Source organism: Grammomys surdaster, unplaced genomic scaffold (assembly GCF_004785775.1).
Source record: "Grammomys surdaster isolate TR1022 unplaced genomic scaffold, NIH_TR_1.0 125818, whole genome shotgun sequence".
Taxonomy (NCBI): Eukaryota; Metazoa; Chordata; class Mammalia; order Rodentia; family Muridae; genus Grammomys; species Grammomys surdaster.
Genome location: NW_021620648.1, coordinates 1768911 through 1796674, shown reverse-complemented (window position 1 = coordinate 1796674; position 27764 = coordinate 1768911). Strand labels below are relative to the sequence as shown.

General features: G+C 41.1%; 1 protein-coding gene across 1 annotated transcript in view; it reads left to right on the top strand.

The window, feature by feature from the left end:
* The window catches only part of Arid2 (AT-rich interaction domain 2), a 124693-nt gene that overhangs the window by 71545 nt on the left and 25384 nt on the right, over window positions 1-27764 (top strand). The window contains exons 6-16 of the mRNA XM_028789329.1: window positions 1648-1715; window positions 6167-6233; window positions 6326-6576; window positions 6892-6988; window positions 7069-7278; window positions 8221-8388; window positions 13506-13587; window positions 14121-14255; window positions 14832-15028; window positions 15395-18237; window positions 24862-25010. Coding sequence (XP_028645162.1) covers window positions 1648-1715; window positions 6167-6233; window positions 6326-6576; window positions 6892-6988; window positions 7069-7278; window positions 8221-8388; window positions 13506-13587; window positions 14121-14255; window positions 14832-15028; window positions 15395-18237; window positions 24862-25010 — 4267 coding nt within the window. The remainder of the gene's footprint in view (window positions 1-1647; window positions 1716-6166; window positions 6234-6325; window positions 6577-6891; window positions 6989-7068; window positions 7279-8220; window positions 8389-13505; window positions 13588-14120; window positions 14256-14831; window positions 15029-15394; window positions 18238-24861; window positions 25011-27764) is intronic.

Below are 27764 nucleotides of genomic sequence, written 5' to 3'. Positions count from 1 at the left end.
CCTGAAGCTCTCCCTGCATCTCCTTTTATTCTCTCAAATTTTCCCAGAATCCTCTCTCTCCCTGCCAGTCTCTCTCTTCTTATCTTTTGCCTCACTTCATTGGCCATTGACTTTTTTTATTGGCAGGTGTTGCTTACAAGAGATTCTCTCTACACATATTCGTTGGGTGTTTTTGTGTGGTATTTTGATCCTTCAAATATAACTGAGCACTTAATGTAGAATGGATTTGTAAGGAAAGTTTGTTTTCACATCAGAATAGTATTAATGAAGTCTTGCTCTCTGGCCATTGAATGGACCGGTGTATAAATAATGACTTGTAATAATGCGTAGCGTAGAGGTAACTTGATTTGTTTTGATAGTATTCTCATGTCCTGTATATCATCTCACATTCCTTAGACATATTGTCCTTGTAGTACTGCAATCTAGAATGTTACGTTTACAAAACTCTGTCATCTCAACAGTTTTTCTGAGCGTTGTGCACTCCTGAGGAGGAGGCAGAGGCAGGTGGCTCTCTCATCTTAAGGCTAGCTAATACCTGCATAGTGATGAATCTGTGTCCAAAAGTTAAGATCAACAATGAGCACCAAGACCCCCAGGGCCTTAGGGCTTGGGAGATGGCTCAGTGGGCTCAGTACTTGCCAAGCACAGGGCCTGAGCTGGGATCTTCAGTACCCACCTAAAGCTGGAGTGTGATAGTGTACATCGCCATCCAGTCCTCCCGTGGCAGAGACAGAAGAACCTGGAGGCCCCTGCCACACCTGACTGGGAGGTTTTCCAGAGTAGAAGGTGGGAATGACACCCAAGGTTGGCCTCTGACTGCCACACAATGTGGACACACTCTCACACACAGAATTCAGTGGTGATTCAGTCTGCTTGCTTGATTTGTTTGTTTGTTTAAGTAGTTATCCTGTGGAGAATTTTCCTTATGGGGATATTATTCACTAGCATTGTTTAAAACAAATGTCCTGCTCCGTTCCTTAAAGTATTAGACTCATGGTTACTTCTGAAGTCAGGACGGGATAGTGTTGCAGCCTGACACTCTGTATCTTGTTTAGCTCTTGACTGTGTTTTCTTCCCTACAAAAGGAAGCTTCTGTAGGGACATTTTTTTTCCTTAACTATGTATATAACTTTTAAAATCGGGCATGTTTTTAAAGATTTATTTTTAGCTCTGCGTGTGTGTGTGTGTGTGTGTGTGTGTGTGTGTGTGTGTGTGCCCACATAAGAACATAAGAACAGAGTCCATAAGAGGAAGTCAGATTTCCTGGCCTGGGGACTCGAGCCCAGAACTGGGTCCTCTGGAAGACTACTTACTGTACATGGTTTTGTCATCTAAGCCTTCTTTTCAGCTACCAAAAAATAAGTTTTGGTTTTGTGTTGCTAGGGTATCAGACGTAAGGCTTCATGTGTGCTCTTAGCAGTAACATAATCTCTAGCTGGAGTTGTTTCTAATGAGGAGACACAGGATGTTTGAAGCTCAGTTGAAAAGATGGTTATTTACTACTAGCATCAAGTACTGTGATTCGTTATGAAACAATTTTTATCAAATATCAAATGATACTGAAATGTAGTTTTATTATTTTTCAAAGCTACGTAATATTAAGGATTAAGGGTTGATTAATTGCGTGTGTGCTATCTGTTCTTTTAGCTTTAGGATCGTTCTCTACTGTCTTTGGAGAAGAATGGCGCGAGAAGACGGATAGAGACTTTGCTAAGGTAATCCACAGACTGAGGTGCTGACTCGTGGGGTCTGTGCTGCAGGCCAGTGTGGAGCCTGCTGGGCCGGCTCTGCTGCTGCACGCCACTACCTTTATCTTTAGCAGAATCGCTCCCAGGCAACCTACTTAGAGGTTGTGACTGGATAAGAAATTGTTTAAGGTCTCTAATGAACAGAAATGAAATTCCTGTGTTTTTTAGTTTATTTCTAAGGTAAACAATATGTAATAATAGCAGAAGATATTTAAAGTTTTAAATTCCTAGGATGAATTTTAGGAAATTTCATTTTTGTGAGTATTCTAAAAGTATGAGTAGAATTTAAAAAGAAAAATAATCTTCAATGGGACATGACTCTGAACAGCGAGCGAGTAGGTATGATTTATGGAAATACATCTGTGAATATATTTTTGGAAAGGGGTCTAGTTATGAATTGCAGGTCAGGAACCACACAAAGACATGGACAAATTGTTTTCAAATTTACATTTATGTTAGGTTTTTTTTTTATTTCAAATAATATCTGAGAGGCTAGGTGTGGCTTACACCTTTAACCCTGGCATTCATGTAGCTAGGCAGAGGCAAGAGTTGTTTTGACTTGCAGGCCAGCCTGGTCTATGTAGTGAGTTCCAGCCAGGCTTCTTACTGAGACTATCAAAGCAGAGAAGGTGGGGGCTGGGGAGCTGCAGCAGCTGTTGTTACCACCTCCAGGGATGTTAGTTAGCACACACCTACAATCCAGGTTCTCTAGAAACTGAACCACGAGGTTTGCTGTGAGTTTGACAGTAGCCAAGGGTACAGAGAGCAAGTTCCTAAATACGTTGGACTCCCTGATAAGACATTTTTAAAAAAGAAAAACACACACAAATAATAGCATACTTATTTATCATCTGAGTAAATAATCTGTCATGTCATTAAGTTATAGAATACGGACTTTAAACATATGATTATATTTAATTTTTAAACTAATACATAAGGTTGGGATGGAGTTTGGCTCAACCAGTAAGTTACTTGCAAAAGGACTTGATTTAATCTCCATAACTCATGTCAAAGTGCCAGAAGTATAGTAGTATACTGTTGTAATCTCTGTGCTGAGTAGGCCAAGACAGAATCCCTGGGGTTCGCAAGCTAGCCTGAGTAGCCTAATTGGAGAGCTTCAGGCCAGTGAAAGGCTTTGTCCCCAAAGCATGTAAATGGCTTCCTTTCAGATTTATAAAGATTTCTTTTATGGTCCAGTATACAGTCTTTGTTCATCAGTGGTTCCTGTGAGCCTTGAAAGAGTTTTTATGTTGCTACATTGGACATGGTATCTATTAATAACTGTTGTTCGGTGAAAAATGAAGTAATGAAATTGCAAACTATGATATAAATGTTTATATCCATTTTCATTCCTGTCAGCCTTTGCTTCATATACTTGAGCTTGTGTTATTAATCACATCCATATTTGAGATGACTCTGTTTTCCTAGAAGTCACTTGTGTCAGCAGGAAGTATTTCCCAGCACTGCTGCTGCTGTCTGTTGCCTTGACGTTGACATTGTCTGATACTAGTTTAGCCACAGCAGTTTTCCTATGCCTGATGTTGTTGTACCATAGTTTTGTCTTCCTCAAATTCAGTGTTTCTTTTTGATAGTTTGTGGTTGTATCTTGATATTTTTCCTCTTCACAGAATGCAAGTTTTGTCCATAAATCAGCATATTTCAGCTATACATTTTGTGAAATAAATGATGTAGTAGCATTTGACCTCCCAAGTCTTATTTTATTAAAATTTTGATTGTGACTCCATGTTTAAGAGGGGTGTGTGTGTGCACATGAAAATTGTAGACTTTGGGGTCTTGTCTCAGGACTTGAAGATAATGCTTTATTGTTGACATTTCTTGAGAAGTTGGTCAGCCTTGTTAATTGTCCTTCTGTGTGTAACTGCTCTTAACTACCTTTGAGATGTGTTGTTTGTTATTAATGTTTTAGTCTAGTTATGATGTGTGTTGTGTTTTTCATTACATGCCTTCCCTGTTGCTCATTTAGCTTTGAATCTATAGTTTGATGGTAGAATATGACATTTGAAAAGTGTTTGACAATTATTTTCATTTCTCATTTCATTTTCTTCTAATTTTATTGGACTACATTTATACATGTAGTAAACAATAATGTCACACATCACTAATGTTCTGTTCTGGTTTTTAAATCTTTTCTCTTGTGTACTTAATTACGGATGGTATTTTTATCAAGTTTTTATCTTCTCAAGATGAGACAATCTTTTGATTTTTTTTTTTATTTGTAGTTAGATTTTTTAAGTTTAAACTTTTAATTAAGATTTATTTTTATGGATATGAGTATTTGCTTGAATGTTATGTCTTCACTGTGTGTGTGTGTGTGTCTCACACACCTGTTTGTGCAGTGCCTGTGAAGGCCAGGAGAAGGCACCAGACGTGGGGCCAAAGTTATGGTTGTGAGCCGCCATGTTGGTTCTGGGAATTGAACCTTAGTCTTCTGGAAGAGCAGCCATTGTTCTTTGCCAGTGAGCTGTCATTTTAGGATTCTCTATCCTTTTTTTCTATCTGTTTATGGTTTCTCTCTTTGTCTTTCTTCAATAAATTTTATTGTAACCTTCCTACAGTTTTATTTAGTTTCCTGTTTCTTAATTCTGTGGGTTAGCAGTTAATTTATTTAGGAAACCTCTGCCCTAATCAGGCAGCCCGTTTTGATTTTCCTTGTCTCCCACTGCAGTGCTGCTTCTTATGTGCCTTGTTTCTGCTCCTCTCTTTGTTTCTTTATACTTCAAACTTGCCATTTTTGATTTTGACTATTAGTTGTTAAACCCATCCCTTGAATCTTTAAACTCAGGGATATTTTTTTCAGTTCTAGAATTTCTTTTAGTTTTCCATTTCTTTGCTATCTCTTGGGCCTCTTACCTGTGATCAGTCTGACTTCCACATCTGGCATCTTTATTATTTACTGTATTTGTGACCTTTTTTCCCACTGGCTATTGAATATTGTGTTTGTTTAAAAACATAGTTTTTTCATTTTTTTGCCAAATGCCATAAGACTTTGCGTGTGTGCAATAGACACTCAGTGGCTCAGTGCAGCCTGGAACATTTGTTTATACTAATAGCTCCAAATTCAAAAGACTTTTGTCCCTAAAACCCAGCTATCTTGATGTGTACATCTCATTTCATTAGTGGAAGCATGACCACTCCCACTGTTACACTTAAGTTCCAGTCACAGGCATTGACAAAGTGGAGTTTTGTAATAGACAGCAGGGTAAAGCTTAGTTCTCAATCTTAAAAAAAAGACTTCAGCAGTTTATAGGTTGTTGCTTGTGGTTCAGAGACAATTGGGTGATGCTGGAAAGCAACTTAAACATCTGTTCCACCAATACAAGTGTGTCAGAGACTCCTGTGCAGAGAGACACTGGTTATTAGAGTTCATAGGTGTGATCAGCGCCTCCCAAGGTTTACATGTGTGGTTTGCATAAACCATAGTTTCCATAGTTATAAAACAATCTGAAAATATGTGTGATTGCTGTGGGGAACAAATTGCAGCTGCTTCTGATCTCACTCTGGTCTGATCTGTAATACCTGCTAGCCTACCTACCTACCTGCCTGCCTGCCTGCCTGCCTGCCTGCCTGCCTGCCTACCTGCCTACCTGCCTACCTGCCTACCTGCCTACCTGCCTACCTGCCTACCTTCCTACCTTCCTACCTGCCTACCTGCCTACCTTCCTACCTGCCTACCTGCCTACCTGCCTACCTGCCTACCTGCCTACCTACCTGCCTACCTGCCTGCCTACCTACCTGCCTGCCTACCTACCTGCCTGCCTACCTACCTAACTGCCTACCTGCCTAACTGCCTACCTGCCTACCTACCTACCTACCTACCTACCTACCTACCTACCTGCCTGCCTGCCTGTCTACCTGCCTGCTTGTCTGCCTGCCTGACTGCCTACCTACCTACCTGCCTTCCTGCCTGCCTACCTACCTACCTACCTTCCTGCCTACCTACCTACCTGCCTACCTACCTACCTACCTGCCTGCCTGCCTGCCTGTCTACCTGCCTGCCTACCTGCCTGCTTGTCTACCTGCCTGGCTGCCTACCTACCTACCTATCTGCCTGCCTGCCTGCCTGCCTGCCTACCTACTGGTGATGAGACTGCTAAAGAAATTCTTGACTCTACTTAATTTAATTAATATAAAGATGTCATTTTTCTCCCCATCCAAATTCCCACAATACCTTACAAGGTTCTTTGGACCCAGATTAAGAACTTTTGGTCTATAAAAATTTTATGTTAAGCCATGTGAATAGTGAGTGATTATGTCAAAGCCTTAAATCCGTAGATTGTAACAATATTCTCAGGAACTGAGACAGAGAGCATAGAAATATACTTTTATATAATATATGATTATCAAAGTAATATAATATTTGTCTTATTCATCGACATTTAAGTTATGTCTCATTACAGTTTTGGAAAGACATTGTTGATGACAATGAAGTTCGAGACCTCATTTCTGACAGAAACAAGGCTCATGGTAAGTCAGCGCAAACCACTTTAGTGCACTCCCTTAAAGGGACAGGAATAACAAAATAGCAAGTTAAGGGAAATGTGTATTTTTTGTTGTAGAAGATACACCAGGAGAATGGATTTGGGAATCTTTATTTCATCCACCTCGAAAGCTGGGCATTAATGACATCGAAGGACAGCGGGTTCTTCAGATTGCAGTGATTTTACGAAACCTTTCCTTTGAGGAGAGCAATGTTAAGCTCTTGGCAGCTAATCGCACCTGTCTTCGTTTCCTCTTACTCTCTGCACATAGTCATTTTATTTCATTAAGGCAATTAGGCCTTGACACGTTAGGAAATATTGCAGCTGAGGTAAGCACGTGACAGATCTTTAATATGGCTTTTCTTTTTATGCACATTGACTTTAAAATTGTCTACTATGATTTTAAAGTGTTGCATCCTATATCTGCCTGTATTTGCCAGATTTTAAATGGTTAGATATATTTGTAGCTGAAAGGTGAGGCAGAAGCATATTTTTTATGGAAAAACAATTTGAAATGATAGTTCAAGTTTAGTGGTAGCTGTTCCCAATAACACAACGTTGTCTTGTTCATTTCTATGAAGTGTGAAGTGCAGGGCTTGGCAGAGCACAAAGCAGTGACAGTCTTCTTCCTTCCTTCCTTCCAGCTTTTACTGGACCCTGTCGATTTCAAAACCACTCATCTGATGTTTCACACTGTTACAAAATGCCTGATGTCAAGGGATAGGTTTTTAAAGATGAGGGGTAAGAACTCGAATACTTTGTTATTGCGTGTGAACCAACTATCATTTATTTCAAGCACAAAAATGTGTATGTTTTTGCAGGCATGGAAATTTTGGGAAATCTTTGCAAAGCAGAGGATAATGGTGTTTTGATTTGTGAATATGTGGATCAGGATTCATACAGAGAGATCATTTGTCACCTCACTTTGCCCGATGTGCTGCTCGTAACCTCAACATTAGAGGTGCTGTACATGCTCACTGAGATGGGTGATGTCGCCTGCACCAAGATTGCAAAAGTAGAAAAGAGTATAGGTAAGACAGAGGCAGCGTTTTCTACGAGTTTGTTTGTTTGTTTGTTTCAATTTTAATTTCTTTTTTGTGACAGGGTCTTATGTAACCTGGTCTGGCCTTAAATTCACTATATATCCAAAGATAGTCTCCCCAACCCTCACTATCTCCTGAATACTGGGATCACAGGTGGGAGTGCCTACCTGTTGGATTCAGTGCTGGGGATCAAACCCAGGGCCTTGTGCATGCCAAATAAGCACACTATACCAACTGAGCCACACGGTCTGCCCAAGTGTTAGTGAGGAAAACTGATTTTATACTATGTGAAAACTTTGGTTTTCTTGTGTGGTGTCAAAGACTCATTATTCCTTCAGACATACAATTATGTATTCTCCTTAAAGATAAGAAACATCTGTTGTGTAATACACATGATTTTGTAGCTGTCCACAGTCCATGTTCCTCTCCATATTTCTTGGTATATTTCAGATCTAGGTTGGCAGCACTACTGTGCTTGACTCATGGAACTTTTTCTTCTCAAATGGTCAGGATCACGTCTTAAGTGACTGAAGCCCTCTGAGATGCTACCTTCTGGCTGTACACATTCTTACTGTGACACAGCCTTAAAAGTCACCCCTATAGCCTTTCTAGTTTAGATACACTCACTGAAGCATGTCATGTTAGCATTTTATTCAGAAGCTAAAGTGATGCCTTTCTTATGTATAAACACTACAGTCAAAGGTAATAAAGATTTAGCATGAAATTTTGTTATTGGGAAATTAAAAGGTCACTTTTCATATCAATAATCCCCAAATCTGAATACATACCAGAGTTGTTTTGGAAACATTTGAAAACAGAGACATCTAGTCTCTACTTCCCAGATAATCCTGATGTACCATGATTCACAGCCAGGCATTGCTGTGTAATACTCTAAATACTGTAATACTAACACCTCTTGTTTCCTTTCAGACATGCTAGTGTGTCTGGTTTCTATGGACATTCAGATGTTTGGCCCTGACGCACTAGCTGCAGTGAAGCTTGTTGAACATCCAAGCTCCAGTCACCAAGTTTTATCTGAAATTAGGCCACAAGCTACAGAGCAGGTCCAGACCCAGACCCACGTAGCATCTGGTCCAGGTCAGTGTTTTCACTCGTTCTTTTCCTGTATTCCTAAGGATGGGTAAGACTGCCGGGCAGTGGTGGCACACGCCTTTAATCCCAGCACTTGGGAGGCAGAGGCAGACGGATTTCTGAGTTCGAGGCCAGCCTGGTCTACAGAGTGAGTTCCAAGACAGCCAGGACTACACAGAGAAACCCTGTCTCGAAAAACCAAAAAAAAAAAAAAAAAGGATTGATAAGACTTAACTCAGGGTCAGTTCAGATGTGCAGGACAAGAAGTACTGTTTTACAGAAGATTTGGTAAAGAAGGCTTGTACTTCTGGTTTCATAGCTAGGCTACATTGTAAATACAGCAAGATCGAGGGGAGCACAGAGGGAGGATTAGATGAAGTGGAGGAATCAACTTCAGTACAATTAAAGAAACCCGAGGGATGTACAGGTAGTCAGTGCTTACTCTGACGTAGTGCGAGACCTGTACCTACCTGAGCAGGTTAATTGTGCATTAGCTTCTAGTTCTCTTGTGTGGTCAGGGTATATGTACTTGGTACCCATAATATTCTGAGAAATGGGGTATTTTATGTGTATGAGTGTTTTGCATGCATATATGTTTATGTACCATGTGATTGCAGAAGCTAAAAGAGTGCCCTTTTTACTGGAGCTTCGTATATTTGTAAGCCACCATGTGGTTTCTGAGAAGTGAACCTGAGTCCTCCAGAAGAGCAACTCATGCTGACCTGTCTTTCTAGCCCTCCTCCCCCACTATTTTTAAATGTCAGTTCTGAGGCCATGGGATCCGACAGAGCTCAGTGATAGACACATGTGCACATGAGCATACACAGAAGCATGTATGCATGTGTGTGGGTAGTATTCTTGGCATTCCATGGCTCAGTTCTCTTTAATTTGCATATATTTAATTATAAGCAGACCTAATAACTAGCCTTCTCTCGTAGACTTTTTTTCTTCTGGTTTATTTTAGTCATCGCTTTTTATTTTAGCACATTCAGCTTTCTTTCCTTTTTTTTTTTTTTTGATCAATCCTCTCTCTTCGTTTGTCTCAACAACTCCATCTCCCTGCCATCTGTTCATTTCTCTGAGGTAGTTTCTCCTTTTTCCCGTTCTCTGACTGGAGACAGTCATCTGTACAGTTGACGTGGAGGCGTGCAGAGTGGCTCTCCTCTGTTTTTCTTAGTTCTTTGCTTACAAACTCGGCATGCCTGCTCTTTGTCAGAGAGCTGCCGACTCCTTAATCTGCTCTGGATAGCAACCTTTTTCATTCTTGTTCTAGTACTTTCAATTTCTTGTTCTTGTTCTTTGTTCTATTCTTACCCTCCCTCGTAACTCCCAGCCCCTCTCCCCCCACCCCAAAAAAAAAAAACAAAAAACAAAAGCAAAACAAAACAAAACAAAAAAACCCTCATAGGGCCAGACATGGTGGCAAGTAGATCCCCTCTATGAGTTCAAGGACAGTCTGGCTATTTCACCAAGTAAGTTTCAGAACAGCCAAAACATAGTAAGACTCTCCTTCCAAGTGGGGGTGATGGTAGGGGGGAAGGACCTCATTTTTGTTGTTGTTATCATCTGTTCATTAAATCATCTTCCCAGACATCATGATGGTCTTAGTGCTGAAGACTTGGTACTCCTCACATTCAGTTGTGTCTCTATCTCTCCGTTCGAACACAGAGTATTAAAACTCTATTCTGTCTATGTGAAGTACATAATACATGTTACATAGTCCATTGTTCACTGTGTTCTCCATACGTGTCTGGCAGTGTCGCACTCTGTGTGCATTCCCAGAACTGAACAGATGTACCGTAAAAGGCAGCAATAGGAAGTGTTCAATGTCCAGGAGCCTTTCATCTTAGTGTTTCCTTTAACCTCAGCAGATGGACCTAGCCCCTGATCTAGGTTTTGGTTTTCATTTGCCTAATGAATCCAGTTGAGTATTAATCCCTGGGATTTTCACTTAGGTATCCATGGGGAGTAATTATTAAACAGCAAGTGAGGTATGGGGTGTTTTGACTCCCAGCACTAGGGAGGTAGAGGCAGGAAGCTCTTGAATCAAGGCTAGCCTGGGCTACTTAGTGAGGTCTAGTCTCTAAGTAAACAGGCCCCTTATATGTTTCTTTGAGAAAGCTTTAGTCAGTGTATAACAGTTTATCAAAAGAAACAGATAATATTGCCACTTAGATGGGCTAAGAGAGTGTCTTTTTATCCTCAAGGGAGAGAGACTGAGGCTTAAGTGAGTGTATGGAGAGGTGCTGTCTAACAAAGAGTAGCAGAGCTGCTAAGTCCACGGGCAGTCCCAGTATATTCGAGTCGCTTGAATGACCTTATGAACGACCTTTCATCTTAGCGTTTCCTTTAACCTCAGCAGAGACCTAGATCTAGAGCCCTGATCTAGGCTTCGGTTTTCTTTTTTTTTTCTTTTGGTTTGGTTTGGTTTTTCGAGACAGGGTTTCTCTGTGTAGCCCTGGCTGTCCTGGAACTCACTCTGTAGACCAGGCTGGCCTCGAACTCAGACATCCACCTGCCTCTGCCTCCCAAGTCCTGGGATTAAAGGCGTGCGCCACCACTGCCCAGCTTAGGCTTTGGTTTTCATTTGCCTAATGAATCCAGTAGAGTATTAATCCCTGGCATTTTCACTTAGGTGGTGTTTTATTAACAGAGGTAGATATAGGTCTCTAAACACCCAAAAAACTCGTTTTGAGCTGAAGAGCATTCAATTAGTTATTCTGTATAGATAAGGAAAGGAAGAGGAGGAGTTAGGGAGAGCTATAGGAGCAATGGAGAGCAGTCACGGGCAACAGCTTTTATTTAGGTTAGCTAATTGGGAAACAACTCTTTTTGTATGGGCATATTGTTATATAAAGCCTTTGATTAACCTTTAAAAAAAAAAAACCTTTCTCTCAAAATACAATTAGAGCATAACTATACCAATTTGTATCAGTAAGGTACACAATAGACCTAATACCCAGTCCATCATTTTGTTGACTGACCAGAACCTCTGTCGTCTCCCCTAAGTAAAAGACTTAGTTCTAAACGTGGCTTATATCCTGGCTTTAGAATGAATGTCAGCTGAAAACCATCCTCTCAAGTCTGTTCTCTCAAAGTAAATAGCCTGGGATTGGCTATGAGACAGTAAGTCTTCAACCCCATCAGAAATCCAGAATGACTGAATTAACTGAAATTATGGGAAGCACAAAGCATAGCTTCTAAAGCTTAGCCAATTTATAGAGATTGCTGAACACCTGGACAGGCCCTATACTACAAAACATTGGAGCATCTGATCTTCAGCCTTCTGGCCCAGGATCATCTGACAGACCTAGTGATGCAGAATTATTAAGAGCTGATTACTCAAAGCTCCTCCTACATGTGATCACATGCTGTTTATTGCTAGGATGGAACCAGTATTGATCCTATCCCAACTCTTTTTAACAGATGACAATTTTCTCTATCTACAGTGTATTGCCATTATTTCCTCCTCCCCTTTTCTCTCCCTTCCATCCTTCAACCCCTCTCCTCACCCACAGTCCTTTTCCAACTCAGAGACTTGGTTTGGTTTGTGATGTAGACTGGCGAGGGCTGCCTGTGTTGGCACTGTAGCTGCTAGGCAGTGGGTTTGTCTCTGTGGCTCATCTGGCAGCTAGAGCTCCCTGCTGTTCTCTTCTTTCCTTTTGGTTAAAATCAAAGAATCATAAAATACTTGACTTGTTGCCTCATTTTATGGTAGGTTTTATTTCAGAAAAGGTATTTACAAGGTATTGTTATAAATCATCCTTGCTACTTAACATAGTGAGTGGTTCAGAGACTTGGGAATGAGGCAGAGACATCTGATGCCATACTTAATAGCACAGATTTCTGAGATCCGTATTCTGAATTTCTACTCGGGTGGGGCCTGAGAACTTCCATTTAGAACAAGCTCCTGAGATGCTGATGCTATTGGTCACAACCACTGGGCTGAGATCTGAAGTGGTATTCTGTATTGAGCATCACTGTATTCCAGTGCACTGCTTCTGATACTTAAAAAGTGCTTTGTATTGTGTGTTTCTTCCATGTGTATCATTCTTGAGAAAATCTTCTCGGTACAGATTTACTTCCTTTAATACATGAGAATGTCTGCCTTAAAACCAAACCAATAAAGCTGGGGTAGAGAATTCTGCTTTGGTGGTAGGGCTGAAGCACAGGCCTTGAACGTGTCAACCCTGTAAAGCTAATTTTTATTATTTATTAGTTTTAAGACAGGTTCTTAAAAAAAAAAAAAAAAAAAAAGTATGCCGGGCGGTGGTGGCGCACGCCTTTAATCCCAGCACTCGGGAGGCAGAGGCAGGCGGATTTCTGAGTTCGAGGCCAGCCTGGTCTACAGAGTGAGTTCCAGGACAGCCCGGGCTATACAGAGAAACCCTGTCTCGAAAAACCAAAAAAAAAAAAAAAAAAAAAGAGAAAAAAAAAAAAGACAGGTTCTTTTCACAAGGCCAAGGTTATAGCCTCGTGTTGATAATCATCCTGCTTTTTGTTCCATCTTATAGAAAATCTGTAGAATTACTATTCACCTTTAAGCTTAAAAATGAATGTCTTACTTCCAGTGCGTTGTGTAACTGAGCTGACCTTAGCCTGTTTGTTTATCCACTTGTGGATTTATAGGTTGCAGAGGTGGGGTTGAATGTAAGGCCTAGCACCTAAGTTAGTTAGGCAAGCACACTAGCACCTAGGCGCTCTCATGGAGATCTGCTGCTTGCTGCAGATCAGCTTCCATTTTAACCAGTGTATAGCTTGCTCTTTTTACCCGTCCTTACCCACTAAAGAATTGGGGAAAATAATAAATAATAATAACTATGTTAAAAGTATTCAGTCAATCTAAAGATGGGACAGATAGCTTATATTGTTAGTAGCTAAATTATCCATTTTATTGTTATTGAATTATTATGAGACTAAGCAAAATAAGAAGACTCTAAAACATAGCGCCTGGTATAGAGCATGGTCACTTTGCCTTCTTTCTCTCCTTACTGTGTTCTCATGTGCTCCCATACCTTTGTAGAAGGCATTCTTTATAAGTAAGAAGTGGTTCAGTGCCCATGAATGTAGCACACCGTTACTATGTTTCCTCAGTGCTCTGGCTAATGTGCCTTCTTCTTCAGCTTCCAGAGCAGTTGTAGCACAGCACGCTGCTCCCCCTCCAGGAATCGTGGAAATAGACAGTGAGAAGTTCGCTTGTCAGTGGTAAGTGGCTTGTTTCTATTAAGGCTTTAAAGCAACAGAAAAGAACCAGATTGAGCAGTCACCCTAAGGCTTCAGTAAAAGTAGATCTGAGTTGTGTCGTTTAGTCATGATTTGAAAGAAAAGAATTCATCAAAGTTTTCTAAATTAAAACAGCCTAACTGGATGTCATTAAATTATGCCGTTTAATGCCTCTGGAATAACATTTGTTTAAAAAATTATCTTTTGCTTTATAGAAATTAATATTTGTCAGCTTGCAAAGTCTGTTAAATTTGTTAAGACTGAATTGAACTTGTGTTGAGAAAGTAAAACCAGGATTTTTTTTTTTGTTGAATATTTTCTGTTTAAAGCCAAAATTTTTCTTTGTTTGGTTTTTGACTTTGTCTAAAACTTACTGTGTATTTTTAGTACTGACATATGAGGTACTAAAACTTGATTAGTTGAAGTAATTATTAGTATAACACATTATCTTTTAATATAGCTAAACATAGGGTTTTCTGTGGTGTATAATGACTTTATTTTTCTCTCTCTTTTAGGCTAAATGCTCATTTTGAAGTAAATCCAGATTGTTCAGTCTCTCGGGCAGAAATGTATTCAGAGTATCTCTCAACTTGCAGTAAATTAGCTCGTGGTGGTATCCTCACATCAACTGGGTTTTACAAGTGTCTTAGGTAACTTGTGTTAAATAGCTCTTCCAAGTCTAACTCAGTATGCTGGCTGCTCTTGCACACTAGAGAAAACACCACAAGGCTGCAGATAGCTGCACCTCTACTCCTTGACCATTCCCTCCCACGGAATGGCATTAGTGCAGTGGAGGCTGGGGTTAAAAGCTATTTATAAGTCACTGTGTGGACACTTGATGAAGTTTGTCAAAGAAATAAAAGTAAGAAATCAAATCCTTTTCTTCCTGTCTACTTTGGCATGTTGAAGATGTTCTTTTTTAAGTCTTGAATACCAATGCATAATTAGTAAGTATCTGGCCAAAGATAAAACTTTTTGATACTCTGATAAATTCATAAATGCTTTTAAACTGGTTATATATGGAATTCTTAAAACTCAATATTAGTAGTAAATAATGTCTTTTTCATTAGAGAATTAGTCTTCTGTTTTGCATTTCACTTTTACAGAAGGTGACATGGCGAAGCACAGTGGTCTATGCATAAGCAGCAGCAGTGCTCTGAGCAGTGCTGGGAGTCGGCTGGTGTTCCTGTGCTGGTTTTCATAATTGAGTATGTGTTATTTTACAGAACAGTTTTTCCAAATCACACAGTGAAGAGAGTGGAAGATTCCAGTAACAGTGGGCAGGCACATATCCATGTCATAGGAGTGAAACGGAGGGCACTCCCGCTCCCCATTCAGATGTACTATCAGCAGCAGCCGCTGTCCACGCCTGTTGTCCGTGTTGATGCTGTCGCTGATGTGTCTCCAACCCCTTCACCTGCAGGTACTCATTTTACATTTTAATAGTCGCTTACTTTACTCAGAGGCAAGTCTCAGCTGTACCACCCAGGTGGCTTCAAACTTGGGATCCTTCTGAAAGCCGGAATTGCAGGCATATGACCACATACCCAAGTTTTTAAATGTTTTAAATCTTGCCAATGTATAACCAGAATGTAACTTATATTATGTCTATTAAGTGATAACCTGGCTCTGTCCTTTCTACAGTGTTTCTCATGGCTGTCTTAGTACTTGTATGTCTCTTCTTTCTTGGCATTAATTTCCTTACACTGTCCCCTTGTATTAAATAAGATAAAACATCTGGTGTCTTGCAACCATTTTACTTGGAACTTTCCTTTTCCCATATGTACAGGAATCCCTCACGGATCACAAGCTGTAGGAAATCATTTTCAGAGGACTCCTGTCACCAATCAGTCTTCAAATTTGACTGCAACACAAATGTCTTTTCCAGTACAAGGCGTTCATACTGTGGCACAGACTGTTTCTAGAATTCCACCAAATCCTTCAGTTCATACCCACCAGCAACAAAACTCTCCAGTGACTGTCATTCAGAATAAAGCTCCAATTCCTTGTGAAGTCGTTAAGGCAACAGTCATCCAGAACTCTGTGCCCCAAACAGCAGTTCCTGTGAGTATCGCAGTTGGAGGAGGACCTGCACAGAGTTCTGTGGTTCAGAATCACAGCACAGGGCCGCAGCCTGTTACAGTTGTAAATTCTCAGACATTGCTTCACCATCCTTCTGTGATGCCACAGCCATCTCCACTACACACAATGGTGCCAGGACAGATCTCTTCAGGCACTCCTGTCACAGTAATCCAGCAGACTGTACCACAGAGTCATATATTTGGACGAGTACAGAACATACCAGCATGTACGTCCACAGTTTCACAGGGTCAGCAGTTAATCACCACATCAGCACAGCCTATGCACACTTCGTCTCCACAGACAGCAGCTGGTAGCCAGCCCCAGGACACGGTCATCATCGCACCCCCGCAGTACGCAACAACTTCCGCATCTAGCATCGTCTCGGCAACTCCGGTCCACAATTTCCAGGTAGCTGCGGGGCAGGTGGTTACCATAGCTGGTGTTCCAAGCCCGCAGCCCTCCCGGGTAGGATTCCAGAACATTGCACCCAAGCCGCTGCCCTCTCAGCAAGTGTCATCGGCAGTGGGACAGCAGCCTCTTCAACAGCCACAGCCGCCAACCCAGCAAAGTGTAGTGATTGTGAGCCAGCCAGCTCAACAAGGGCAGACCTACGCACCAGCCATCCACCAAATCGTTCTTGCTAACCCGGCAGCTCTCCCAGCTGCTCAGACAGTTCAGCTAACTGGACAAGCAAACATAACTCCATCTTCTTCACCATCACCTGTCCCACCTACTAATAACCAAGTCCCAACTGCCATGTCATCACCTTCCACCCTTCAGTCACAGGGACCACCTCCTACTGTCAGTCAGATGCTGTCTGTGAAGAGGCAGCAACAGCAGCAGCATTCACCAGCACCACCAGCCCAGCAGGTACAGGTACAAGTTCAACAGCCACAGCAAGTGCAGGTGCAGGTTCAGCCTCAGCAGACAAGTACAGGGGTTGGTCAGCCTGCTTCCAACGAGTCCAGTCTGATCAAACAGCTGCTGCTTCCAAAGCGGGGTCCTTCAACCCCAGGGGGGAAGCTTATCCTCCCAGCCCCACAGATCCCTCCCCCTAACAATGCAAGAGCTCCTAGCCCTCAGGTGGTCTATCAGGTGGCCAATAACCAAGCAGCTGGTTTTGGAGTGCAGGGGCAAACTCCAGCTCAGCAGCTATTGGTTGGGCAGCAAAATGTTCAGTTGGTCCAAAGTGCAATGCCACCCACCGGGGGAGTGCAAACTGTGCCCATTTCGAACTTACAAATATTGCCAGGTCCACTGATCTCAAACAGCCCAGCAACCATTTTTCAAGGGACTTCTGGCAACCAGGTAACTATAACAGTTGTGCCAAATACCAGTTTTGCAACTGCGACTGTGAGTCAGGGAAATGCAGCTCAGCTCATTGCTCCAGCTGGTATTAGCATGAGCGGAGCTCAGGCAGGAGCTGGACTTCAGGTGCAGACGCTTCCAGCCGGACAATCAGCGTGTACCACTGCTACCCCCCCATTCAAAGGCGATAAGATAATTTGCCAAAAGGAGGAGGAAGCAAAGGAAGCAACAGGTCTACATGTTCATGAACGGAAAATTGAGGTCATGGAGAATCCTTCCTGCCGACGAGGAACCACTAACACCAGCAATGGGGATACAAGTGAGAGTGAGATCCAGGCGGGAAGTCTTTTAAATGGGAGAAAGTACAGTGACTCAAGCCTACCTCCTTCAAACTCAGGGAAACTTCAGAGCGAGACCAGCCAGTGCTCACTAATCAGCAATGGGCCGTCGCTGGAATTAGGTGAGAATGGAGCATCTGGAAAACAGAATGCAGAACCAGTGGACATGCAGGATGTCAAAAGTGATCTGAAAAAAACCCTCGTTAATGGAATCTGTGATTTTGATAAAGGAGATGGTTCTCATTTAAGCAAAAACATTCCAAATCACAAAACTTCTAATCATGTAGGAAACGGTGAGATATCTCCAGTAGAACCGCAAGGGACTTCGGATGCCACTCAGCAAGATACTGCCAAAGGTGACCAACTAGAAAGAGTTTCTAATGGACCTGTGTTAACTCTGGGTGGGTCACCGACCACAAGCAGTATGCAAGAAGCTTCCAGTGTGGCGACACAGCCGTTCAGTGGTACTGACTTGCCTAACGGACCTCTAGCTTCAAGTTTGAATTCAGATGTGCCTCAGCAACGCCCAAGTGTAGTTGTCTCACCACATTCTACAGCCCCTGTCATACAGGGGCATCAAGTCATAGCAGTTCCCCACTCAGGATCTAGAGTGACCCCTTCTGCTCTATCATCTGATGTTCGGTCTACAAACGGCACAGCCGAGTGCAAAACTGTAAAGAGGCCGGCAGAGGAGAATGACAGGGACGCTGTCCCGGGAATTCCAAATAAAGTAGGGGTTAGAATTGTTACAATCAGTGACCCCAACAATGCTGGCTGCAGCGCAACCATGGTTGCGGTACCAGCAGGAGCGGATCCAAGCACTGTAGCTAAAGTAGCAATAGAAAGTGCTGCCCAGCAAAAGCAGCAGCATCCACCCACCTACATACAGAGTGTGGTCCCACAGGTAAGTCACCAAAGGGGCGTCGTCGTCTGTAAACATGCCGGCTGAATGAATGGTGTCTCTGTGTCTCAATCTAAGCAGTGAGGTGTCGGGTCACGGGTCCTCCAGAGTTCGCTGTTCTTTGTCTATAGGACACTCACTCTTCAGCTCTAGCATTCGAGGTAAGAGTTTCACCTTTCATAGCAGATGTTGTGTGCCAGGCTGAAATGCCCAGTCATTTTTTATTTCCACATTTTGACATTTTCACTTAAATGATATAATGATGAATACAAAGTAGACCTTCAAGAAGTTGAATTTTTAAATTTTTACTAGGTGTGAACTTAGCAATTCATCTTCATTATGTATGTCTGATTGATTTTCCTCTTGGAGTCTGTTAGAAATCTAAATAAAATGATAGTGGACCAAACTACATTCAAGAAGAACTCTAATGTTATGGAGTTCTTTCATTTCTCCTCAGTTTGTATGTTCTTAATCTTGCATTTGGGTGGCATCCATAGGCGAGCTCAGTCGCCAGCCAGGACGGAGAGTGATGGGAGCTGGCCTTAGGACTCTCCACTAAAGCTTTCCTCCCCGAATCCTCACTCACCCATCCGTCAGCATGAGACTGTTAACCCTGTGCTGGAGGGTCAGTCTGAAGCTGGCTCTTAACTTACGAGCTTTGCTCTCCTGTTGCAATCAGTTTCTCTGTATGATTCTAGAAATTTGCCTTTTATCTTACATTGTAATTATTTGAACTACTGTGTATAAGATGTTAGTGTTATTAAATGATTTTAAGGACACAGATACAAAAACTCTAAATGTATTAGTTAGACACAGGTGGCTCGGACTGTTCAAATCATACATTTGTTACTGATCTGAAAAATTATGTACTAACCTGACATTAATTTTCTTTGAGAGCACAGCTCATTTTAAAAAACGAACTGTATTCTGAGCTGAGAGTATAACAGAGGGGTAGAGTGGCTTGCTTTGCCTGATAAATCCCTGGTTTAGTTCTCAGTGCCCCAGCTAAAGAGGTACATCTCATATCTCCAACGTTGATACTTGGTTGCAAGGAAACAGGTGAAACGTGCAGAAGATCTATGAAAATGGAAAATCCAAAGACAAACCTGCAGCTACAACTAGGTTCCGGTGCATATGGTCAACATGGTGTCTGCCCTGCTGTCTGGGCAGATTAACGGCACCAGTCTGCTTGAGCTCCACAGAGAAGATAAATCACCTGCAGGGGCTAGGGATCTGAGACAGGCTTACCAACAAAGGCCGGGGGTGAAAGCAGCTGTAGCTGTTGGACCGTCTTAAGAGCTCGCTTGCTTCTAGGGAAGCGCTCCTGCTTGCCCAGGTTCTTTACCTCCATTTGCAGCGCTAGTTGCATTTAGAGGCCTTGGTTTGATGCCACTTTGTTCACTCTTTGGGTGGTAGTCTGCAGGGTCCAAGATAGAGTGTTTTTAATAGCATTTTTTTATTTTTTCTTTGATTATTTACACATGATATTTAACTGGAAATGTAGGGAGAATTTTTAAACTTGTACCTGCCTCAAGGCAGAGTTCTTTATTTATAGCTCCTCTTTTAAGATCTGTAGTATTTTCAAGTTCCAAATGCAGCTTCTAGAGTATTATTTCCAGATGGCCTATCCTCTGCATTTTCCATGAACTGATGTCTGTTAAAAGCAAACAAACAAGCCCACATTAACGAATTGACAAATAAAAATGACCTAAAGATTAGAAACTTAAAAATAAATATTGGGTTTTTTTTTCAGCATCATGCAAAAACATGTTGTATGTTCATTCTATATCTGTTAATCCCATGATCTGATAGATTGTATTTTGTTTGTTTGTTTTGTTTTTATTTTTTTAAGACAAAGGTCTCACTATGTAGCCCTGACTGGCCCAGAACTCACTATCTAGACCAAGCTGGCTTTGAACTCGTAGGTAGCTGCCTTGCTTCTCCCTCCTACAGGGAAGTGTGTGCCACTGTGCTCCGCTTTCAGTAACTTGTTAAATTGGTTTAGATAAAAATAGTTTACTTATTTTGTGCCTTTCACATATTTTGTGTCTTTCTCATGTGTATGTGGTCCTAGTTTCCTATTCTCATAGGCCACATTTTTAATGTGGTAGAGTGAGTGCAGTGTTTTTTACTTGTTTACTGTTTTGGCCCCTTCCTGGTTTGGTTTGGTTTGGTTTGGTTTGGTTTGGTTTGGTTTGGTTTGGTTTGGTTTGGTTTGGTTTGGTTTGGTTTCTGAGACAGTATCTTACTGTATAGCCTTAGCTGGCCTCAAACTCAAAACCCTGTTGCCTAAGTTCCTGAGGGATGGGGTTTATAAATCTAATCTATCAGGCTCAATTTGTTGCTTCCTCAGAGGAGTTCGAGAAGTTACCTCATCCCATTAAAAGGGGAAGCTTTAGCCTTTAGGACAGCACATTTAGTGTTATTGTAGAAAATCATTTCAGTGAGCCACAGGATGTCATTCCATGTTTGTTTGTGTTAAACTCTTGTTCAGATTTGTAGTGTAGATTTGCCGTGACTAAGAAAGGCACTACTAGGAGGCCTAAACTTTCTTTTTGTTGTATGCCTACATGTTCTTACAAAACAGGGCTGATAGATATTATACATACTTATACCTAATAAGAGTAAAAAGTTTAGTAGGAGCTGAAGCTCCCCCCCAACCCCCACCCCCATCTAAGGTGCCTAAGACCAGACGCTTACAGACTTCATGTTTTCTTTTCTTTAATTTTGAAGTATTTTAAGAATGTATGAGATACCCTGAGGAACCAAATAGAAACACAAAATACATTTCCTTTTTATGTATCTTATATATACACATATGTTGCACGCATGCATGCACGCGAGTGTGTGTGCCTCAGCAGTCACTAGAGTTCAGTTGTCACGCGTTCAGTTCTTGCCAACCTGCTCACCTCCATCATAACATAGATTAAACGTTTCAGTGTTAGTCTTACGCAAAGGGCTTTAATACTAATATTAGGAAGGGATTTAAGAATGTCATATCAAAGTATTACCAGTGGTATCTACTGTTGTTAGCCATAGTTTGCTCTTGAGCAGACAATAAAGGAAGCAAAATTATAGTCTAATAAAGTGAAAGGTATTATTTCTAGAAATAAAGCTGCCATATTCATGAACATCTTTGTTAATTTTATATTATGAAGCAAATTACAATGTTTTTTACATTCCTCGTGTTGTATTAATTTTGCTACTTGGTTGTTCAAGCTAAGCTTTTTCCACATTGATTTTAAAAAGCATAATTTGAAAAAAAAAAACCCTAGTTTGTCTCAGGAATGAATGTTAACACAATATTCCTCCAGAGCTAACCAGAGCAAACTGAACCTTCTTGCATCTGCGTCTGAGTCCTGGCTGTGGTTAGTCGTTCATGTTTACTGGAAATGAGAGGAAACCAGTCCCGCGTTCTTGTGCAAAAGCCCTTTTAGTATTAGTATTACTATTATCTATTTTTTGAGAGTGAGAGTTTTGCCTGCATGTGTATCTATGTACCATGGTCCTGCCTGGTGCCCGTGGAAGCTGTAAGAGGACATTGGATCTCCTGGAACTGCAGATAGAATGGTTGTGAGCTTTCTTGTGGGTGCTAGAGATTGAACCTGGTCTTCTGGAAGAGCATCTCTCCAACTCCTAAGACCTAATTCTTAAAACATTAATTTACTCTGTGTGTGTGTGTGTGTGTGTGTGTGTGTGTGTGTGTGTGTATTTCTGCAAAGACAGAGCCAGCTACATTCAGCTACAGTCATGTTTTGCTATTTTGGATTCTTCTGTTCCTTTCTACCTGCCCCTCCCTTCAAAATAAACATTTCTTCTTATTTGAGTTTTATTTCTTTTAAATGGATATATGAAACTCTAATATCAAATCGTGCTTGACAGGGGGCAGTGGTTTCTGCACGCTCCCTCAAGCCAGTTTTATAGTCCAGGTTTCCCCAATTTTCTTTTTAGAGAGAGAATGTGTTTTGCTTAAGTTTGTTTGAATTAGGATCCTGAAACGTTCACACTGCATTTGATTAATATGTTTTTTATTCATTCTTAATTCACAGCTTAGACTTACTTCAGTCATCCTTTCCATTAACATTTGGGATTAAAATGTCACATGATCATTGTTACTCAGTTCTTGGTGACCCAGTAGAACTTTCAGAATCATCAAAAAGATAAAAGTCTTGGCATTTGTTAAAGTCAAGTAAGCCTTTATACACACCCTGGACAGTCAGTAAAGCTCACAATTTAAATGGCAGTCATGGCCAAATCAGGAAAACTCATTGACCTCATCAGGTGCTTCCTCTAAGTAAAATTTTAGTATATTGTAATTTCTCTCTTGAGATTTGTACTTGGCAAGGTTTTCTTACCTTTCAATTATTGAATTCACAATTTCCTATTTAGAGCTCTTGTTTTAATGAAGCCATTTGACCCTGTGCTGTTAACCCATTGAGAAACATATAGAGGTTCATCCTACCCCTCAGCTCAAAAACTATGTTTTCCTTCTGGATTTTTCTATTATAATGGTAATAGTAACATTTATAATGGAATGAGACTCTAGGCGCCTCGTGTATGGTTTCACTTCATCAGTCAGGTTGGATTTCCTGTACTTACAAAAGGAGAAAACCAAAACCAAGGAAAGCAATGAGGCTGCCCAGGTCACACAGCCTGTTGAGAAGGGCACATTAAGGTTAAGGACTGGCAAGGTGGCTCAGCACACAGTACCATTTCTGAAACCCATGGTGGTAAAAGAGAGCTGACTCCCGAAGTCGTCCACTGCCTTACACGCACCGCGCACACACACATGCACACAGTTGGTGAATTTTTGTTTAAAAAGCATACTGAAGAGTTGCTGTCCTATCCTGATGTGTTGAGCTGGAAAGTCCCTTTCTGTGACACCAGCGTGTCTATGCCACTCACTCTCACGTTTCTGAGACGATAACTCGTTACAGAAGTAGCCTGAGCTACATTCCAGAGTGAGCCTCTTGAGCTTAGAACACAGCATTTCTGCTTGTTCCTTTCTCTTTCTTGTCTTTAAGGACAAGCTTTTCTGTATCCCACACTGGCCTCCAACTCAGAGCTAAAGATGATCTTGAATTTCTGATCAGCTGGCTCTGCTCCCAAGTGCTAGGGTTAAAGGCATGTAATCTCAACGGTAGATAGAGTACTGCTAGCCTGAGAAACACCCTGGGTTAGAGCCCTAGCCTTCCAGGGTAGCACACTGCCACCCCTGGCTTCCTGTGTGATGTCAGCACCAGGACTGTGCATGCCAAGCAGGCACTCTGCCAGTGAGCTTCAGCCTCAGCTCCAGGACGCAACTCAGGACTTCTTGTCTCTGGTTTTTTTTTTTTTGTTGTTTTGTTTTGTTTTGTTTTTGTTTACCATTAGATAGCTTCATATGTTTTTGGTTTAGCTTAGAAGAATTGTGGTTTTAGTACTTCCCATTCTGTGCTGATGTCACCAAGAAGTGAACAAATACATTCTCCATCTTACCAAATTTTTAAACAGTTCTTGACTTTTGTAAGAAATTTAACATGTTTTCTTTTCAGGTATTTCAAGAAAATGTATGACCTAAAAATTTTAAGGATTTTTAGTGTTTTTAAAAGTAAAAGGCATATGATATAGAACAAAACAGAGGTTATATTTAAAAGACTGTATGTCTACTTTATGCTACTGTTACCATCAAAGCTGTAACTATGCCAGGCATGGTGGTCTGAGAGGTGCTGTCAGCATGATTGTGTTCCAAGCTATCCTGGGCTACATGGCAGTTGAGGGCCAGCCAGCCTGAGCATCGTTACAAGACCTTGCCTAGCATGGGGAAAGCTCTTGCTTGGATCCCTAAGGCAAACTATAATATATGATCATTTACATAATATCAATGTCCTCAAAGATTAAGGTGGTAGACACGTTACTCCATATTATTGACTATTTCTGATATTCTCCTCACATGGTTGTGTTCATCATTACTGACTGACCTGAGGCTTGTGATGATGCGTGTTGTATCGCTGATGAAATCTAAGGGAAAGAGTTATTCAGAGCAGTAATCTGCAGCTGATCTGTTCTTGAAGGAGCAAGTAAATCATATGGGTTTGTTTTCATTTCAAACTATAATTGAGTTGCTTCTTACTAAAATTCTTAATTTGAATAATATAGTCTGTTGTCCATGTCTGCCAGTTCCATGTCCATAAATGTATAACTTGAATAAAAAACAGGAGAAAACCAATGTTGGTTACTGAGCACGAATTGGACAGTGCGATGCAGCAGCTGTCTGTGTTTCTATGCATTTGCAGTGTTTGAGTTGTTATATACAAGAAGTCATGCATACTTGGAGACAAGTCACTTGCCATTTATATAAATGCACACAGATCGTGACATCCATGGGGCGTCTAGAACCAGGCCCACACAAATGCCACGAGATAACACAATGAGTAATGTTGTTTCTGTGGTTACATATTTTAAAAGGAGCATACTTCTTAACTTTTTAATAAAAATCTTTTTAAATCTAATCATTAACTTGAAACTGTAATTACAAACTGTAGAAGTCTTCTGTTAAAAATGTGTACCTGTCATTAATGACCTTATAGAGTATAGAGTGCTGTTCTCCAGTGTCATGTCACAACCTCTGTTTGTGCTTTTCCACAGAACACTCCTATGCCACCTTCACCAGCTGTACAAGTGCAGGGCCAACCTGGCAGTTCTCAGCCTTCTCCAGTCAGTGCATCCAGTCAGCATGCAGATCCAGTGAGAAAACCTGGGCAGAACTTCATGTGTCTGTGGCAGTCTTGTAAAAAGTAAATGGCTGTTTTATTGGTTATACAAAAGTGTACTTTGTTTTAGAGTGCTTTCATATTTAAATTTCTGTCGTGTATAGTTTATAGCATTTCGTTTTCTGAAACCAGTAACTTTTAATGGAAAGTCTTTTATATTGAGAGTTATACTTACATGGAACAAGAGGCATACTTCAGCTAAAAGGTCTGTATCAGTGATCAGAAGGACTCTATTGCATAAAGCTAGTAAGGAATTTTAATCAATTAAGAACCTGGTTTTAATCTGGGCATACTGGTACAACTTAATCCCAGCATTCAGGAAGCAGAAACAGGCAAATCTCTGCCTTTGATGCCAACCTGGTCTACATAGCAAGATCCAGGCCAACCACAGCTGCATAGTGAAACCCTGTCTCTTAAAGGGAGAAGGGGGTCATTATAGAGTGAAGTATGAGGTCGTTCCTGCCTCTAATCCAGCACTCGGCTGAGACAGTAGAATTGCCAAGGGTTTGAGGCCAGCCTGTCCTATAGTGAGAGTTGTATCTCAAAGAAAAGAAAAACCAAATTTGATTACATATTTTTTAAGGTTAATATAGTGACAGCTGTAAAATTTCTGGAAAAGCAATTACTTTTTTTAAAACTAATTTAGTAATTATTAAGTAATCAGTAAAAGTATTTAGAAGTAATATTTAGAAAATGAATTTTGTCTTAATTTTGAAAATTGTTCTTGAAGTCATGCCATTTCATAATTTAGTAATTAATATATATAGCAAATAGAACTGAACTTACTATTACACACGTGCGTGCGTGCGTGCGTGCGTGCGTGCGTGCGTGCGTGCGTGCGTATGTGTGCACCAGGAACTTGCCATGTGGGTTAAACTAGCTGACAGAGAGCCCCTGGAGAGCCAACTGTGAGGGTGCAGGCCTACGTCTGGCTCTTGTGTGGGTCGGTCCATCTCCTTGTGTCTGTGCCGCAAGCACTTAGCACAAGCACTCAGCACACTGAGCCATCTTCTAGCCCGGGCCTAATTCCCTTTGTTCCTTTGATGCTGGGTGGAGCACAGGCTTCCATTTGCTGAGCAAGTGCTGGGACTGTTTATAGATATTGGGCAGAATGAAAAGTTTCTTTCCATCCACAGAGCTGAGCCAAGCCCATTGCCTTCAGTCACTGAGAACTCGCAGCCTTGGGCACTGGTTTTAATAAAAAAGTAGTTCTCATTTCTTAAAGAACAGAGGTTTCATTTTCATGGCTTAAAATAATTACATCAGCTCTTTATTTTATTAGAGATAATTGTACTTGTTAATTTCATATACAGGGTTTTGGTATGAGCGTGAGCCCTCTTCATAACCTGGGATTGTTAATAGCATGCAGAGCCAGTGCTTAGCTGACTTACGTCTCCACACATGTATCTTGACCAGTGGCTCTGTTTTTTGTTTTTGTTTTTTTTTGTTTTTGTTCTTTTCAATGAGAAAAATGAATAAAATACAGATTCATCCATGTTAGTAAGGGTAAGTATTGTTTATACTTCTGTGTATCTGTAGTACATGTCTATGTACTTGATCATAATTAAAATCCCAGAGAAACTTTTTAGATCAATTCTTTCTTTTATTTATTGACAGTAACCATCTTTCTTTGTCTGTTTCTTTTGGCTGAGATAGAGATGGGACGTAGGGCCTTGCACATGCTAAAGAAAAGGACTCTGCCTCTGGGCTATACCACCAGAACGACCTTCCCTCTCACCCTTCCTTCCTTCCTTCCTTCCTTTCTTCCTTCCTTCCTTTCTTCCTTTCTTTTCTTTCTATTGTTATTGTTATTATTTTAGTTTGCATCACTTAATTTGGCATCTTGTTTACTAGTGTCTATATATTGATTTGTTATAGTTTTTTGTTTGTGTTTTTCTGTTTTCTAGTGGTGAAGAATAGCTGACAGAGTAGGTAGTCTATTCAAGCTATTTGTTGACTTTTTAAGAATTTAAGAGTGGGATTAGGGATTTAGCTCAGTGATAATGAGTGTTGGGCCTGGGGCTCAGTCCTTAACTTGGGGGGTTGGGGAATAAAAGAGGTTTAGAAGCAACTGCCCTGGATGCGGTTCTTAGAGTGTGTCAACCGCAGCCACAGAAGGACGGTACTGGAGGGTCTAACGAGCCTGTATACGCACCACTTCCTGTCGAGTTACTATGATCCATGCGGCATAATTTAAATATATGGTGTTTGTTCTGATTCAGACATATTTAAAAATGCTTCTTAAAGTCTGTCATTCTTCTGGCTGTCCTTTTTTTTTAACTTCTCAATAATACGTTCAACTTGATTCTACAAATACTTATCAGTTGTTGTCTTAGTATAGGGTTCATATGGTAAGGACTACAAGTGCAAAGATATTTCCAACCCTGGAGGTGAACAAATAAGTTACACTTTAAGTGAGTGCCATGAGAAGATCATTCCTCGTGCTGTTAGCAGCACCACGCGTGGCCAGGCACTGTAACCCAGGGACTGTTTGGAAGTTTTCCATTACACTGTGGATTTGAGTGGGTCTTGAAGAATAGACTTGCCTTTGTCAGAATGAATGACATGCAGTCTCAGGAATTACAGAAGGAGCAGACTTCGAGGAGGAGTTCCCTCAGAGAGCAAGGGAACAAGGAGGAAAGGAGAACGGATTTGTTTTGTTTTGTTTTGTTTTTTCCAGACTTTTCGTCTGTATTTTGAACCAAAATTCTGTAGTTCATGGTTTATTGTTGTAAATGCCCAGTATTTTCAGTTGAGATGCCTGTGCACTCACACCCC